Source organism: Pseudophryne corroboree, chromosome 1 (genome assembly GCF_028390025.1).
Source record: "Pseudophryne corroboree isolate aPseCor3 chromosome 1, aPseCor3.hap2, whole genome shotgun sequence".
Lineage (NCBI taxonomy): Eukaryota > Metazoa > Chordata > Amphibia > Anura > Myobatrachidae > Pseudophryne > Pseudophryne corroboree.
In genome coordinates this window covers 81132797-81149857 of record NC_086444.1, presented here as the reverse complement: position 1 = coordinate 81149857, position 17061 = coordinate 81132797, and the positions used below count along the sequence as shown (strand labels likewise).

General features: G+C 47.4%; 1 protein-coding gene across 2 annotated transcripts in view; it reads left to right on the top strand.

Annotated features, from left to right (window-relative positions):
- Positions 1-17061, top strand: part of RANBP3L (RAN binding protein 3 like) — a 117667-nt gene that overhangs the window by 85795 nt on the left and 14811 nt on the right. The window contains exons 13-14 of one of the 2 annotated variants that reach the window (XM_063961050.1): positions 5685-5827; positions 7258-7456. In XM_063961050.1, the coding sequence (XP_063817120.1) occupies positions 5685-5827; positions 7258-7456 (342 nt within the window). Of the gene's footprint in view, positions 1-5684; positions 5828-7257; positions 7457-17061 lie in introns of those variants that run through there. The other variant, XM_063961058.1, reaches the window with a different exon arrangement.

The window sequence follows — 17061 nt, the reverse complement described above, 5'->3', positions numbered from 1 at the left end:
GCGACCGCCGTGATGTTGTCTGACTGAATCAGCACCGGCTGGTTTTGAAGCAGGGGTTTTGCTTGACTTAGGGCATTGTAAATGGCCCTTAGTTCCAGAATATTTATGTGTAGGGAAGCCTCCTGACTCGACCATTGTCCTTGGAAGTTTCTTCCCTGAGTGACTGCCCCCCAACCTCGGAGGCTTGCATCCGTGGTCACCAGGACCCAGTCCTGTATGCCGAATCTGCGGCCCTCGAGAAGATGAGCACTCTGCAGCCACCACAGCAGAGACACCCTGGCCCTCGGGGACAGGGTGATCAGCCGATGCATCTGAAGATGCGATCCGGACCACTTGTCTAACAGATCCCACTGAAAGATCCTTGCATGGAATCTGCCGAAGGGAATCGCTTCGTAAGAAGCTACCATCTTTCCCAGGACTCGCGTGCAGTGATGCACCGACACCTGTTTTGGTTTCAGGAGGTCTCTGACCAGAGATGACAACTCCTTGGCCTTCTCCTCCGTGAGAAACACCTTCTTCTGTTCTGTGTCCAGAATCATACCCAGGAACAGTAGACGCGTCGTAGGAACCAGCTGCGACTTTGGGATATTCAGAATCCAGCCGTGCTGTTGTAGCACTTCCTGAGATAGTGCTACTCCGACCAACAACTGCTCCTTGGACCTCGCCTTTATAAGGAGATCGTCCAAGTACGGGATAATTATAACTCCGTTCTTTCGAAGGAGTATCATCATTTCGGCCATTACTTTGGTAAATACCCTCGGTGCCGTGGACAGACCAAACGGCAACGTCTGGAATTGGTAATGGCAGTCCTGTACCACAAAACGGAGGTACACCTGGTGAGGTGGGTAAATGGGTACATGTAGGTAAGCATCCTTGATGTCCAGTGATACCATATAATCCCCCTCTTTCAGGCTTGCAATAACCGCCCTGAGCGATTCCATTTTGAACTTGAACTTCCTTATATAAGTGTTCAAGGATTTAAAATTTAGAACGGGTCTCACCGAACCGTCTGGTTTCGGTACCACAAACATTGTGGAATAGTAACCCCGTCCCTGTTGCAGGAGGGGAACTTTGATTATCACCTGCTGGAGGTACAGCTTGTGAATTGCCACCAGTACTACCTCCCTGTCCTGGGGAGTAGCTGGCAAGGCTGATTTGAGGTAACGGCGAGGGGGAGACGTCTCGAACTCCAGCTTGTATCCCTGAGATACCACTTGTAGAACCCAGAGATCCACCGGTGAGCAAACCCACCGGTCGCTGAAGTTCCGGAGACGGGCCCCCACCGCACCTGGCTCCACATGTGGAGCCCCAGCGTCATGCGGTGGACTTAGTGGAAGCAGGGGAGGATTTTTGTTCCTGGGAACTGGCTGTATGGTGCAGCTTTTTCCCTCTACCTCTGCCTCTGGGCAGAAAGGACGCGCCTCTAACCCGCTTGCCTTTCTGAGGCCGAAAGGACTGTACTTGATAATACGGTGCTTGCTTAGGCTGTGAGGGAACCTGAGGTAAAAAAGTCGACTTCCCAGCTGTTGCTGTGGATACGAGGTCTGAGAGACCGTCCCCAAACAATTCCTCACCCTTATAAGGCAAAATTTCCATGTGCCTTTTAGAATCAGCATCACCTGTCCACTGCCGAGTCCATAATACTCTCCTGGCAGAAATGGACATTGCATTAATTCTAGATGCCAGCCGGCAAATGTCCCTCTGTGCATCTCTCATATATAAGACTACGTCTTTAATATGCTCTATGGTTAGCAATATAGTGTCCCTGTCAAGGGAATCAATGTTATCAGACAGGGAATCAGACCACGCTGCTGCAGCACTACACATCCATGCGGAAGCAATAGCAGGTCTCAGTATAGTACCTGAGTGTGTATACACAGACTTCAGGATAGCCTCCTGCTTTCTATCTGCAGGCTCCTTTAAGGCGGCCGTATCCTGAGAAGGCAGTGCCACCTTTTTTGATAAGCGTGTGAGCGCCTTGTCCACCTTAGGGGATGTCTCCCAGCGTAACCTATCCGTTGGCAAGAAAGGGTACGCCATTAGTAACCGCTTAGAAATTACTAGTTTCTTATCTGGGGAACCCCACGCTTCTTCACACAATACATTTAACTCATCAGATGGGGGAAAAGTCACTGGCTGCTTTTTCTCCCCAAACATAATACCCTTTTTTGTGGTAACCGGGTTAATGTCAGAAATGTGCAACACATTTTTCATTGCCGTAATCATGCAACGGATGGCCCTAGTGGATTGTACATTTGTCTCATCCTCGTCGACACTGGAGTCAGACTCCGTGTCGACATCTGTGTCTGCCATCTGAGGTAGCGGGCGTTTTTGAGCCCCTGATGGCCTCTGAGATGCCTGGGCAGGCGCGGGCTGAGATGCCGGCTGTCCCAAAGCTGCGTCATCGGACCTCTTATGCAAGGAGTTGACACTGTCGGTTAATACCTTCCACATATCCATCCACTCAGGTGTCGGCCCCGCAGGGCGCAACATCACACTTATCGGCACCTGCTCCGCCTCCACGTAAGCGTCCTCATCAAACATGTCGACACAGCCGTACCGACACACCGCACACACACACAGGGAATGCTCTGACTGAGGACAGGACCCCACAAAGTCCTTTGGGGAGACAGAGAGAGAGTATGCCAGCACACACCAGAGCGCTATATAACAGAGGGATATACACTATACACAAAGTGAATTTTCCCCCTATAGCTGCTTATATCACAATTTGCGCCTAAATTTATGTGCCCCCCCTCTCTTTTTTACCCTTTCTGTAGTGTATACTGCAGGGGAGAGCCTGGGGAGCGTCCTTCCAGCGGAGCTGTGAAGAGAAAATGGCGCTGGCTGTGCTGAGGAAGATAGCCCCGCCCCTTCAGCGGCGGGCTTCTCCCGCTTTTTTAATGAAAATTATGGCGGGGGGATTAGGCACATATACAGTTTAGAACTGTATTATGTGCAGTTTGCCATTAAGGTATACTAATTGCAGCCCAGGGCGCCCCCCCCCCCCAGCGCCCTGCACCCACCAGTGACCGGAGTGTGGGGTGTGCTGTGGGAGCAATGGCGCACAGCTGCAGTGCTGTGCGCTACCTTATTGAAGACCGGAGTCTTCAGCCGCCGATTTTCTCCGATTTCTTCCGTCTTCTGGCTCTGCAAGGGGGACTGCGGTGCGGCTCCGGGAACGGACGATCGAGGTGGGGCCCTGTGTTCGATCCCTCTGGAGCTAATGGTGTCCAGTAGCCTTAGAAGCACAAGCTAGCTGCAAGCAGGTAGGTTTGCTTCTCTCCCCTAAGTCCCACGTAGCAGTGAGTCTGTTGCCAGCAGATCTCACTGAAAATAAAAAACCTAACAAATACTTTCTTTATAGTGAACTCAGGAGAGCCCACTAAGTGCATCCAGCTCAGGCCGGGCACAGATTCTAACTGAGGTCTGGAGGAGGGGCATAGAGGGAGGAGCCAGTGCACACCAGATGTAGTACCTAATCTTTCTTTAAAGAGTGCCCAGTCTCTTGCGGAGCCCGTCTATTCCCCATGGTCCTTACGGAGTACCCAGCATCCACTAGGACGTCAGAGAAATATATTTTCTGCTGCAGGGTCCATAGTCTCCAAAAGGAAGACATTGGGGTGTAGGTGGTTGGATAGGACCACACATGCACAATAAATGCATCTGTGTGCATGCATCTTTGTAGTTAGAAGCTAAGGGGTCATTTACTAATCAGTGATAAGAGCGGAGAAGTGAGCTAGTGGAGAAATTGCCCCATCAACCAATCAGCAGCTTTGTATCATTCCATAGTATGCAAATTATAGATGTTACTTCAATGCTGATTGGTTGCCATGGGCACTTCTCCACTGGCTCACTTCTCCACTCTTATCACTGCTTAGTAAATGTCCCCCTAAAGTTTTATGAGGACAAATGCAGGTTATGTTATGGACTGTGCATGTAATTTGGAATTTTTTGTATGTCAATTATAGTATGACAATTTAAACAGGTTGAATTTGGCCAGCTTCGGTCATTTTCCATTTAGGTAGGAATTGATAATGTCTAGCATGCACATAAGAAACTGGCCTTGGAATACCCCTATTCCTGCACCACCGTAATTTATGGTTCTTTAGTAGGCTGTGGGCCAGATGCATCATGGGTTGGAAAGTGATAAAATGGAGAGTGAAAAAGTACCAGCCAATCAGGTCCTAACTACCATGTCACAGGCTGTGTTTGAAAAATGGCAGTTAGGAGCTGATTGGCTGGCACTTTTTCACTCTCCATTTTATCACTTTCCAAGCCATGATGCATCTAGCCCTGTGTGTCTGTAACCACGGTGACAGTTGCGAACGGTGTCAGAGTGTTATGTAGGAGTGTCTCGTAGTAAGACAAGTGGTGTGGCTGGCCAATCAGCTGCATCATAATCTAAGCCTAATAGCCTAATAATTATATATATATATATATATATATATATATATATATATATATATATATATATATATATATATATATATATATAATCACTAATTGGTATAGACCACTATATGTACAATGAAAATAAATGAAGACAGTATACAATGACATTGCTGTATTTCTGCACTTACTTATATAACACAGAAATGAAATACTCTGCTATGAAGAAAGGGAAAGTCAGTGGGGAGGCAGGTAATAAAGAAGGAATCGTCATGCATATAAGCAGAAAACATCCAGGATCCCTTATTGATTATAACCAATATATGAATTATAGGGAAAAGCCACCTGCATGAGTTGGTGTCTGCCCACTGCTATTCTAACCATAGACATGCTACAGAACACTATCTCAGTGTGTCCTCCGCTCCTATCAGACTTTTCTCATTTTAGAAGACTCATTTCTAATTGGATTTCATTGTAAAGTGCTTTAGTTCTTTCTCGGTCCATTTTCCTGCATGTCTGGCAGTTCTGCTTCCCCTGGAGAGAGATTAGCAAGCCATACAAAGTATATAGATCCAGAAAGTAGTCTGAGCAATCACGGTTATCCGTTTAGCAGCAGGCGTGCTCTTCTCAGCTAGTCCATCGTTTGCAAGTGTAGCCATAATCATGTATAGGGAGGCACTCTCCAGCCTTCTAATTAGCAGTGTTTAATAAAGCATAGCTATAATATCACCGATCGGTGTTTCGACCATCCCAAATGTGATATATACTGTATATAGGGGGGCAAGTTGTCATTGTGCCAGCATGAAAACGCCACCATTGGCACCACAACTCGTTCCTCTCGTGGTCCGATCTTGCCCAGGTCTCATGGATTTTTGTGGCTGATTAAATCGACCCCTTATATCACATCTCATGCACAGTAGACTTCCTACTCTTTATATCCACAGTGATTAATAATAGAGAGGTTTGTGCGATAAGTTTCTTAGCACATGTGCACTTTGATGCCATGGGAACGTTGGCATATATCAGTGCCCGTAGTATCTCTATTATGTCTGGTAACTTGTACTTTAGGGTTAATCCTTTTATATAATGAATGTGGCTTTTGGTACAGCTCTGATTATAGATAACCTGCTTTTAATAACCATACTACACGATCTCAATGTCCTATTGTTCGTAATTTGCATTGTTTTGATGCAGGTAGAACAGCTTGCATCGTTACGTTGGCTAGACTTTGTACTTTTTCGTTGAACTTCTCTATGTAACTGAGCACAGCCCTACATGCGGTTTTCTTTTAGTCATGCGAAATCACGGAAACCTGAAACTGATCTTGAACAGCCAGATCTTTGATGAAATGAAACTAGAGCGAGCCAACAGGAAGAGTCTGCGCATCACCGCCACTGACCTGGGTGACAATCGCGTCAAAATATTCCTTCTGCAGGTGAGAGCACTTCCGGCATTTATGTTGTGTTGTCTCTTTTCTCTCGAGTAAACCCAACTGCCTGCCCCCAACCCATGGCTCGGCTATTGCAAACAGGCATCATTAGATGAGTTGGAGGGACATGTACCAAGCAGTGATAAAAGTGGAGAAGTGAGCCAGTAGAGAAGTTGCCCATGGCAACCAATCAGCTGCTCTGTATACTTTTTATAGTATGTAAATTATAAATGTTACGTCAATGCTGATTGGTTGCCATGGGCAACTTCTCCACTGGCTCACTTCTCCACTTTTATCACTGCTTAGTACATCTCCTCCTCCTTAGTCCTGTGTGTGTGCAGCTTTATTATTATTATCCTTTATTTATATGGTGCCACAAAGGATCCTCAACGCCCAATTACAGAGTACATAAACAAATAAGCAAAAACAAGGAAACAGTGACTTACAATTCAATACAATATAGGACAAGTACAGGGTATATAAACATATCTGCATCAGCAGACAATACTGAAATAAGTATGAGGGTGGCAGAGAACCAAGGGATTTGGTGCCATGAAAGGGAGTGTTGAAAAGAAGATAGGTAAAGTAAGAGACGTAAAAGCATGAGGGAAGAGGGCCCTGCCCGTGAAAGCTTACATTCTAAAGGGGTTTTACCATGATTCCACTTTATACTGGATACTGAGTGATGGATTACTTAACGGGAAAGTGGACCATGACTGGAGCCTTGCTTACTATTACTCAGGAGTAATGAGTCTAAATTTAAGAGATGAGCGGGTTCGGTTTTACTATGATTTACCCGGATCTCAAAACAACAGCTTATTGGCTCACGGATGTCTTGTGTTTTGGATACAGTAGCGGATCTTGCCACGGGCAAGCAGGACTTTTGCCCGGGGCGCCGCCTTCCGGAGGGTGCCGCACCATGGCAAGATCCACTACTCTGTGCCCCCCCGCTAGCCGCTGTTTCCCCCGCTGTGAAGGTCTAGTTTCCCTTCGTGTAGAGGACTTTTGCTGTGCGGTGCGCGATGACGTCATCGCGCACCGCACAGCATTGTGGGACTGACAGACGCTAGGGGTCATAATTGACCTCTAGTGTCGGTCATCCGAGGTAAGGAGCGGCGCCGGCGGAGATCTGCAGCGGACGGGAGCAGGGATAGTAAGTATTTTTTTTTTCTTTCAGCGGCGCTACTCCACTGTACAGGGGGCGTAACTGACCACGAACCCTGTATGAAGCCACGCCCCCATTTTCCGCCCGGGGCGCCAAAGGGTCTAGAACCGGCCCTGTTTGGATAGACAATAAGAAAAATCCGGATAAAACCGAACTGGCGTTAATTCTGGCGTTAAGAACCGAGTAAATCTGATCCCGCTCGTCTGTAGTCTAAATGACGCTCATCTGCATGAGAATTTGTATTTTCTATACATTACCTTGTATTTTACAGGCAAGTGTGAAGGATGCCGGTAGGCTGTATGCAGCCATTCATCATCGACTTCTTGCACTGAGAAACTACAGGACACCGAAGCGAGAACAGAGCATCCCAAACACTGACGCTGACACAGAATCCCATTTGCAGCTGCTCAACAGTGACAGTGAAGATGAGGAAGATGATGAAATGCTGCTCTATCCCAGCAAGATCTCTGGTAAGACATGACAGAAAGATGACTAGCACTGTACTAGGTAGAAGCAGTCATTGGAGAAAAGCAACTGGAGGTCTATATGTTCACTTATCTTTCAGGTTATGAAGGAATTTGAGGCCTTTGTAGGTTTGCAAACTTCAGAGTATTGTATAGTGTTAGCCATTGATAGATCGCGTCAGAAGTGGAGTCAGTAATACGTTTTTTCCTTTAAATTTAGACGGTCTTTCTAAAATTACATGTCTCACGGAAATTAAAAAGAAATACAGTATTATGTTATATCACTGGTATAGTGTAATAGCACATAGGAGTTGATGCATCAAGCCTTGGAGAGAGAAAGGAAGTAGAGAGAGATAAAGTACCAACCAGTTAGCTTCTGAGCGCCATGTTACAGGCTATGAGGCTCATTTATCAACGAATGAATGATAAAACTCGTTGCGTATGATAAATGGTGCTCCAGCCAATCGGCTCCTACCTGTCATGTATTTATGCATAATTACTATTTATTTGCTGAATCAAACAAATAAAAATGTGAAAACAATTAAAATTTTTGTATGTAACTTGTACAAAAGTTTGATCATTGAATAACGGTTGAAGCCACAGTGTATGAGGACACGCCTGTATATAAGTATGGGTTTGATAAGGGGAATGCTATTCTCTAGTTTAGCACTGAGGAGGTTATATAATATTGGAGCAAATATCCGAAGGACCATTTATACAACTTGTAATTACTTACTTCATTCATAAACCACTCATACGGCACATTATGTATTTTCAATGTTATATCTTCAATAACCATGTGGGTTGGACTTGCCCGGTGCTGGGCAATCCCCCTACGATCAGGTCTGAATTAGGCCCCAAATCTTTTATAGGATAATAACCTCTTCAAAATTCTATTTATTGCCAATTACTAAAACTTAAAAACAGATAGCTAAATCATAGCAAACACATACAGTATAAAATCCTACATTAGAAATCACCACTACATTAAAACACATGGGGGGTAATTCTGAGTTGATCGCAGCAGGATCTTTGTTAGCAGTTGGGAAAAACCATGGCCCTCATTCCGAGTTGTTCGCTCGCAAGCTGCTTTTAGCAGATTTGCTCACGCTAAGTCGCCGCCTACTGGGAGTGAATCTTAGCTTCTTAAAATTGCGAACGACGTATTCGCAATATTGCGATTAGACCTCTTAGCAGTTTCTGAGTAGCTCCAGACTTACTCGGCATCTGCGATCAGTTCAGTGCTTGTCGTTCCTGGTTTGACGTCACAAACACACCCAGCGTTCGCCCAGACACTTCTCCGTTTCTCCAGCCACTCCCGCGTTTTTCCCAGAAACGGTAGCGTTTTTCACACACACCCATAAAACGGCCAGTTTCCGCCCAGAAACACCCACTTCCTGTCAATCACATTACGATCGCCAGAACGAAGAAAAAAACGTGAGTAAAATTCCTAACTGCATAGCAAATTTACTTGGCGCAATCGCAGTGCGAACATTGCGCATGCGCACTAAGCGGAAAATCGTTGCGATGCGAAGAAATTTACCGAGCGAACAACTCGGAATGACCCCCCATGTGCAGTGCAGGGGAGGCAGATATAACATGTGCAGAGAGAGTTAGATTTGGGTGTGGTGTGTTCAATCTGCAATCTAAATTGCAGTGTAAAAATAAAGCAGCCAGTATTTACCCTGCACAGAAACAAAATAACCCACCCAAATCTAACTCTCTCTGCAAATGTTATATCTGCCCCCCCTGCAGTGCAACATGGTTTTGCCCAGCTGCTAAAATATTTCCTGCTGCGATCAACTTGGAATTACCCCCATGGTCAGACGTTTTGTGATAAGCTATTCCAGATTCAGAGATGGATACAGAGCAGTAGCAGCTGCAGCGGTTGTCACAGCAACCTCTGCTAACTTATGCAAATGCAGCAGGAGGAACCTTGTGTAAATAGACTCCTCCTCCATACTTCTGTGATCTGCTGCTGTATCTGCGAGGAAGTATCGGAGCACATGTGTGAACAGCTGCCGTCTGAGGAACCCTCAGGTTACTCTATATAGCTGGGCTGTTTACATTGTTGGGGCCAGATGCCGACCTCAGCACACCTACAAAATGGGGGCGGATCTCCACCATTTTGTATAATGATGACTTGAGCTACCCTCTCCTTTCCCTCAAACAGCTGCAGCCTATCAGCTTGGTTGCGTCTTAGGAGATTCTGCGTCCGTCTATGCAGGAGCAGTTCTGCATGTACACAGAACGGGTCCTACGCAGTCCCACAAATTGTGCTTGCCTGTGTTTATGTTGTGTTTGTTTTTTTCTCTTACGTCCTAGAGGATGCTGGGGACTCCAAAAGGACCATGGGGTATAGACGGGATCCGCAGGAGCTTGGGCACACTGAAAAGACTTAAACTGGGTGTGAACTGGCTCCTCCCTCTATGCCCCTCCCCCAGACCTCAGTTAGACTTTGTGCCCAGGACTGACTGGACACTCACTAGGGGAGCTCTCCTGAGTTTCTCTGGAAAAGACTTTTGGTAGGTTTTTTATTTTCAGGGAGACCTTCTGGCTACAGGCTCCCTGCATCGTGGAACTGAGGGGAGAGAAGTCAGACCCACTTCTTCTTAGTTTAAGGGCTCTGCTTCTCGGCTACTGGACACCATTAGCTCCAGAGGGTTCGATTACTTGGTGCGCCTAGCTTCTTGTTCCCGGAGCTGCGCCGTCACCCCCCTCACAGAAGCCAGAAGAAAGAAGTCAGGTGAGTATGAGAAGAACAGAAGACTTCAGTAACCAGGTACAGCGCAGCGGTAACGCTGCGCTCCATGCTCCCACACACACACACACTTCCTCCAGCACTCACAGGGTGCAGGGCGCTTGGGAGGGGCGCTCTGGGCAGCATGTTACTGAGGTTGGTAGGGCCGGCAGATGCTTGTTCGGTGCCTCGGCACCGTTTTCGGGACCCCCGCCGGCATTTTCGCGATTTTGAATTTGGCGGGCTGAAGCGCGCCGGGAGGGGGCGGAGCTTAGCCGCGCGGCTCACAGGCGCCATTTTCTCCTCACACGCGACGTGCAGGAAACGCTGGTCCGGGACCTCCACAAGCTCCATTGAAGTAACGGTGAGCTTATCGGGGACGGTGGGGGGGGGGGGGGGGGAGGGGGCACAGTAGCTGGTGCAGTTTGGTATTATTGAGGCAGCGCTAGTACATATATTCGTTGGGGGGATATATGGGCGCTGGGGTGTGAGCTGGCATACTCCCTCTGTGTTTCTCTATCCAGGCTTCCTTGTGGGCCTGTCCCCTGGCTGAGGCATTGTATGTGTGTGTCGGTGGGTCGATACTAGATGTCGACATATCTGAGGCTGAATGTTATTCACCGGAGGAGGTTATTGGGGGGGGCAGATGCGGGTCTAGAGTTGGCTCTGTTGGCGCAGCCGACACCTGATTTACTTGAACTGTTGAATACAATTAATTCTAATGTGACTTCTTTATCAAAGAGATTAGATAAATCTGAAGCACAGACACAGGTGTGGAAAAAATCCATGGAGGATGCTTTGTCGCAGGTACAGACCCCTTCGGGGTCGATAAAGCGTCCGTTTACTCAAGTGGTAGATACTGATACCGACACGGATTCTGAGTCCGATGTCGACTTCACTGAGGCTCCTTTACATCCAAGATTAGTTAAGAGTATTCAGTACATGATTGTGGCTATAAAAGATGTGTTACGCATTTCTGAGGAACCTGCCATACAGGAAACAAGGATTTGCTTGTTTAAAGAGAAAAAACCTGAGGTGCAGTTTCCCCCCTCTCATGAGATGAATACTCTTTGTGAAAAGGCTTGGGAGTCGCCAGACAAGAGGTGGCAGGTTCCCAAGAGGATTTACATGGCGTATCCTTTCCCCTCTGATGATAGGGGAAAATGGGAGGCGTCTCCTAATGTTGATAAAGCTTTATCTTGTTTGTCTAAGAAGGTGGCGCTTCCGTCTTCTGACACGGCAGCTCTCAAGGATCCGGCGGATCGCAAGCTGGAGACGTCTCTGAAGTCCATTTTCGCTAATACGGGTGCATTGCTCAGACCTGCGGTGGCGTCGGTATGGGTGAGTAGTGCTATTGCTAAATGGGCTGAGAATTTAGCTGCTGATATGGATACCCTTGATAAAGATACTGTTCTTTTGACTCTTGGTTATATCAAGGACGCTGCAGATTACCTGAAGGATGCGGCGAGGGATGTTGGTCTCTTGGGGTCAAGAGCCAATGCCATGTCGATTTCGGCCAGGAGGGCGTTGTGGATCCATCAATGGAATGCTGATGCCGATTTCAAGAGAGCTATGGAAGCGTTACCCTTCAAAGGTAATGTCCTGTTTGGAGAAGGCTTGGCGGACCTGGTTTCTACCGCGACTAAGTCGTCTTTTCTTCCCTATGTTCCCACACAACACAAAAAGCCACCACATCAGCAGATGCAGTCCTTTCGTCCAAATAAATACAGGCGTGGAAAAGGTTCGTCCTTTCTCGCTTCAAAAGGTAGAGGAAGGGGAAAGAAGTCGTCTGCAGTGTCAGGCGCCCAGGACCAGAAGTCTGCCCCTGCCACTACCGCATGACGCTGGGGCTTCCCTGGGGGAGTCCGAACCGGTGGGGGGCCGTCTGCAGTTCTTCAGTCGGGTCTGGGTCCAATCGGACTTGGATCCGTGGGTTCTAGAGATTGTATCTCGGAGTTACAGGCTGGAGTTTCAGGAGACGCCCCCTCACCGGTTTTTCATGTTGACCCTGCCAGTGTCTCTTCCGGACAGGGAGGTGGTGCTGGCAGCAATACAAAAGTTGTGTCATCAGAGGGTCATTGTTCCCGTTCCCCCGTCTCAACAGGGGGAGGGGTTCTACTTGAGCCTTTTTGTGGTGCCGAAACCGGACGGTTCGGTCAGACCGATTCTGAACCTAAAGTCCCTCAATCCATACTTGAAAGTTTTCAAGTTCAAGATGGAATCTCTTCGAGCGGTGATTGCCAGTCTAGAAGAGGGGGACTTTATGGCGTCAGTCGACATAAAGGATGCCTACTTACACGTCCCGATATATCCTCCGCATCAAGCTTTCCTAAGGTTTGCGGTACAGGATTCTCATTACCAATTTCAGACGTTGCCGTTTGGGCTTTCCACGGCCCCGAGGATTTCATCAATGTCATGGCAGAAATGAGGGTTCTCCTTCGCAGGCAAGGGGTTACGATTATCCCGTACTTGGACGATCTCCTGATAAAGGCGAGGTCCAAGGAACGCTTGCTGAGGAGTGTGAATTTGGTACTGTTGGTGCTGCGACAGCACGGTTGGGTGCTTAATTTGCCGAAATCTCAGTTGATTCCGGCCACTCGGCTGTCTTTTCTGGGCATGATTCTGGACACGGAGCTACGAAGAGTATTTCTTCCAGAAGAAAAAGCTCTAGAACTGCAGTCTATGGTCAGGGAACTTCTGCGGCCGAAGAGTGTGTCCATCCATCACTGTACTCGGGTTCTGGGGAAAATGGTTGCGGCGTACGAAGCCATTCCGCTTGGCAGGTTTCATGCCCGGGTGTTTCAGTGGGATTTGCTGAGCAAATGGTCCGGGTCTCACCTGCACATTCACCGGAAGATAAGTTTATCTCCCAGAGCCAGAATTTCTCTCCTGTGGTGGCTACAAAGTTCTCACCTCCTAGAAGAACGCCGTTTCGGTATCCTGGACTGGGTGCTTCTGACAACAGATGCAAGTCTCCGAGGCTGGGGTGCTGTCACCCAAGGAAGAAACTTCCAGGGGAGATGGTCGCTCCAGGAAGCGTCTCTCCACATAAATGTTCTCGAGTTGAAAGCCATTTACAATGGCCTGCTACAAGCAAGAAGCCTTCTTCAGGGTCGATCTGTCCTGGTACAGCCAGACAACATCACAGCGGTGGCACATATAAACCAACAAGCGGGAACAAGGAGTAGGGCGGCTATGGCGGAGGCCACAAGAATCCTTCGCTGGGCAGAACAACACGTGAGCGCCCTGTCAGCAGTCTCCCTACCGGGAGTGGACAACTGGGTAGCAGATTTCCTCAGCAGACACGATCTCCATCCGGGAGAATGGGCTCTTCACCAAGAGGTTTTTGCGGAGGTGACGAAGCGTTGGGGAATTCCGTTGATCGACATGATGGCGTCTCGTCTCAACAAAAAGCTCCCGAGGTATTGTTCCAGGTCAAGAGACCCCCAAGCCAGCGCGGTGGATGCCCTGGTGTCTCCGTGGGTGTTCAAGTCGGTGTACGTGTTCCCTCCACTTCCTCTCATTCCAAAGGTACTGGGGATCATTCGTCGAGCAAGGGTTCAGGCGATTCTCGTCGTTCCAGATTGGCCAAGAAGGGCCTGGTATCCGGATCTTCAGGAATTACTTGTGGAAGATCCTTGGCCGCTTCCTCTAAGAGAGGACCTGTTGTTGCAGGGTCCATGCGTGTTTCCAGACTTACCGCGGCTGCGTTTGACGGCATGGAAGTTGAGCGCCAGATTTTAGCTCGTAAGGGTATTCCTGGGGAGATCATTCCTACTCTAATTAAGGCTAGGAAGGAGGTTACGGCGAAACATTATCACCGTATTTGGAAGAAGTATGTTTCCTGGTGTGAGACTAAAATGGCTCCTGCGGAAGATTTTCATTTGGGTCGTTTTCACCACTTTTTGCAGGCAGGTGTAGATGCAGGCCTGAAATTGGGCTCCATCAAAGTACAGATTTCGGCATTGTCTATTTTCTTTCAAAAGGAATTAGCTATCCTCCCAGAGGTTCAGACATTTGTGAAAGGAGTATTGCATATCAATCCTCCGTTTGTGCCTCCTGTGGCTCCATGGGTTCTTGAAGTGGTCTTACAGTTTCTCATGTCTCCCTGGTTTGAACCTTTGCGTAAGGTTGAGTTGAAGTTTCTCACCTGGAAGGTAGTAATGTTGTTGGCGCTGGCGTCTGCCAGGCGGGTGTCTGAGTTGGCGGCCTTATCTCATAAGAGCCCGTACTTGATTTTTCATTCAGATAGGGCAGAATTGAGGACTCGTCAACAATTTTTACCGAAGGTGGTGTCTTCATTTCACATTAACCAACCTATTGTGGTGCCGGTGGCTACGGATGCTGTGGCAGTTCCAAAGTCTCTGGATGTGGTGAGAGCTTTGAAGATCTACGTCGTCAGAACGGCTGTTGCCAGGAAAACTGAGGCGCTGTTTGTCCTGTATGCTTCTAACAAGATTGGTCATCCTGCTTCAAAACAGACTATTGCACGCTGGATTTGTAGTACGATTCAGCAGGCTCATTCTTCGGCCGGGCTACCCGTGCCGAAGTCGTTAAAAACCCATTCCACCGGGGGCGTGGCCACGGCAGCACAGGAGTAGGAAGCAGATCCCGGGAGCTCCCTGGATTAAACATCCTCCTGTAATATCCTGGCCCCTTTGGTGTGCCTGAATACCCTGCTTTTCTTCCCTACGCTGCAGGGCACCGGCAGGCGATTTCCCCGCTCTCCCCGGGGTCTGTACGGCCGAGGAGACATACTTCCGGATTTGCGGCCTATACCTCCTCCGGATCCCCGGCCTCAATTTTGGAGATTCCCGGCCCCACTGCTCTGGACTGCTGCTTCCAGTCATAGAGGGAACACTCTCACTTAAAGGCTGACTGATATGTAACTGGTGAGTGACTTCTACCTCCTGGGATCAAATTACACTTTGACTTCAGTTGCTGTCTTATTTTACATACTAAATAACTGCATCGCTCCTGCTCTCACCTATATTCTGGGACACTGCCAGTACTTTCTTTTACATTTGCCTACTACTTTGGAGACCAGCTGCGGATGTGTTTCTGCTTATTACAACCCTAAAAATAGGATTTTGGTACTTACCAGGTAAATCCTTTTCTTTGAATCCATAGGGGGCACTGGAGTACTCTTGGGATATGGACGGGCGTAGCCGAACAAAGGCACTGAATATTCAAATTTAGGACTCTTCCCCCCCCTCCATATCCCCAAGTACCTCAGTGTACTTTGCCAGTGTTTTTTACTGAGCGAACAGGATATAGAGAGGTTGACAATGGAGAATCCCTATAACATAACGGACAACCACAAAGTTGATCCGTTACCTTATTGTCAACTAAACAGTTGACACCTTAACCGATAGAACTTTATAATTTGAGCCAATCGGTGAAAATGTGTTACCCTAAGCTCCTTCGAGCTTAATACCATCCAAGTTAAATTTGTTCACTAAGCTCCCTTGAGCTTACAACAACCCAGGTAAAACTGCTCTGGGTGGGCGTCCAGTGCCCCCTATGGATTCAAAGAAAAGGATTTACCTGGTAAGTACCAAAATCCTATTTTCTTTATCATCCACTAGGGGTCACTGGAGTACTCTTGGGACGTACCAAAGCTTCCCTCGTGGGCGGGAGAGCTGTTTGATACTTGTAACAGTAGGCAGCCAAAGCTAAATGCTGATGGCGCCACCATTCATAACGTGTAAACGTGCACAAACGTGGTGCACTAAAGGCTATGTAGCCGCTTCGTAGACGCTCCACGACCCGCTGGGTGTGACATTCCCACAGAACCTGTGGGATGCTATTACTGACGTAGGCGATTGTAACTTAGCCTTAAAGTAAGCCTGACTTGTAGTCATTATTATCCAACCGGATAAAATCTGCTGAGAAACTGGCTAACCCCAGTTTGCAGTATCATATAGAACAAACAACGTATTCATATCACGTACTACATATATAAACGCGTAACGCGTGTACCACATTCAGAATTTTAGAATGTGCTGTCCCCACAGGAACCACTATTGGTATATTGATGTGAAGAATACGAAAGCGGATTTCGTCGGAAGATCTGCTTTGTAATGAGAAAACTCAAATACGGTGGCTTGGAATACAAGGCACCCAAATATGAAAACAAAATCCTTGCCGAAGCACCCTTGGCGAAGCCAAGGCTAGAAGAAAAATGTTTTCCAAAGTGAGAACTTAATACCCATTTGTTGTAAGGGTTCAAAAATATGAAACTTAATTCCCATTTGTTGAAAGGATTCCAAAATATGAAAACTAAGAAATCTGAACCCAACCTCAAATCGCCTGGCGCTGTAGGTGGGATAAATAGAGTCTGAACTTTGGTGACACCTTGTAGAAAGATGTTTACAGACGTAAATAGAGGCAAACGCTTTGAAAATAAGTTTACCACACAGATACCTGCACTCTTAGTGCAGATGAACGCAGTTTTCCATCCCATCCCGTTTAACAGAATACGGGTACTTGAAGTATGATGTTGGAAACTTCCGAGGTTTATAACCTATGTAAGCACACGAAATTTTTTTTTTTTTTTTTTTAATTATGAGCTGCCTTAAGCGGCTTACTATTTCGTAACATGGTTGGTATAACCGATACTGTAATTCTCTATTTTTTAAGAGAGCGGTCTGAACTCTCACCCCGTCAACCGCAGCTGCGGTACATAGATAATAGGTACATAGGTAACTATGGGTAAAAGAACGTTCCGTGATGTAACAGGTTGGCCGTATTATGAGCGGGCCAAGATCGTGTGCAAGTATTACTTGAAAATTCGAGAAGCAAACTTCTCCGAAACCCATGAGATACCACCAGCATGACTGTGACGAACTGTCTTCTGATCCGTTTTGGC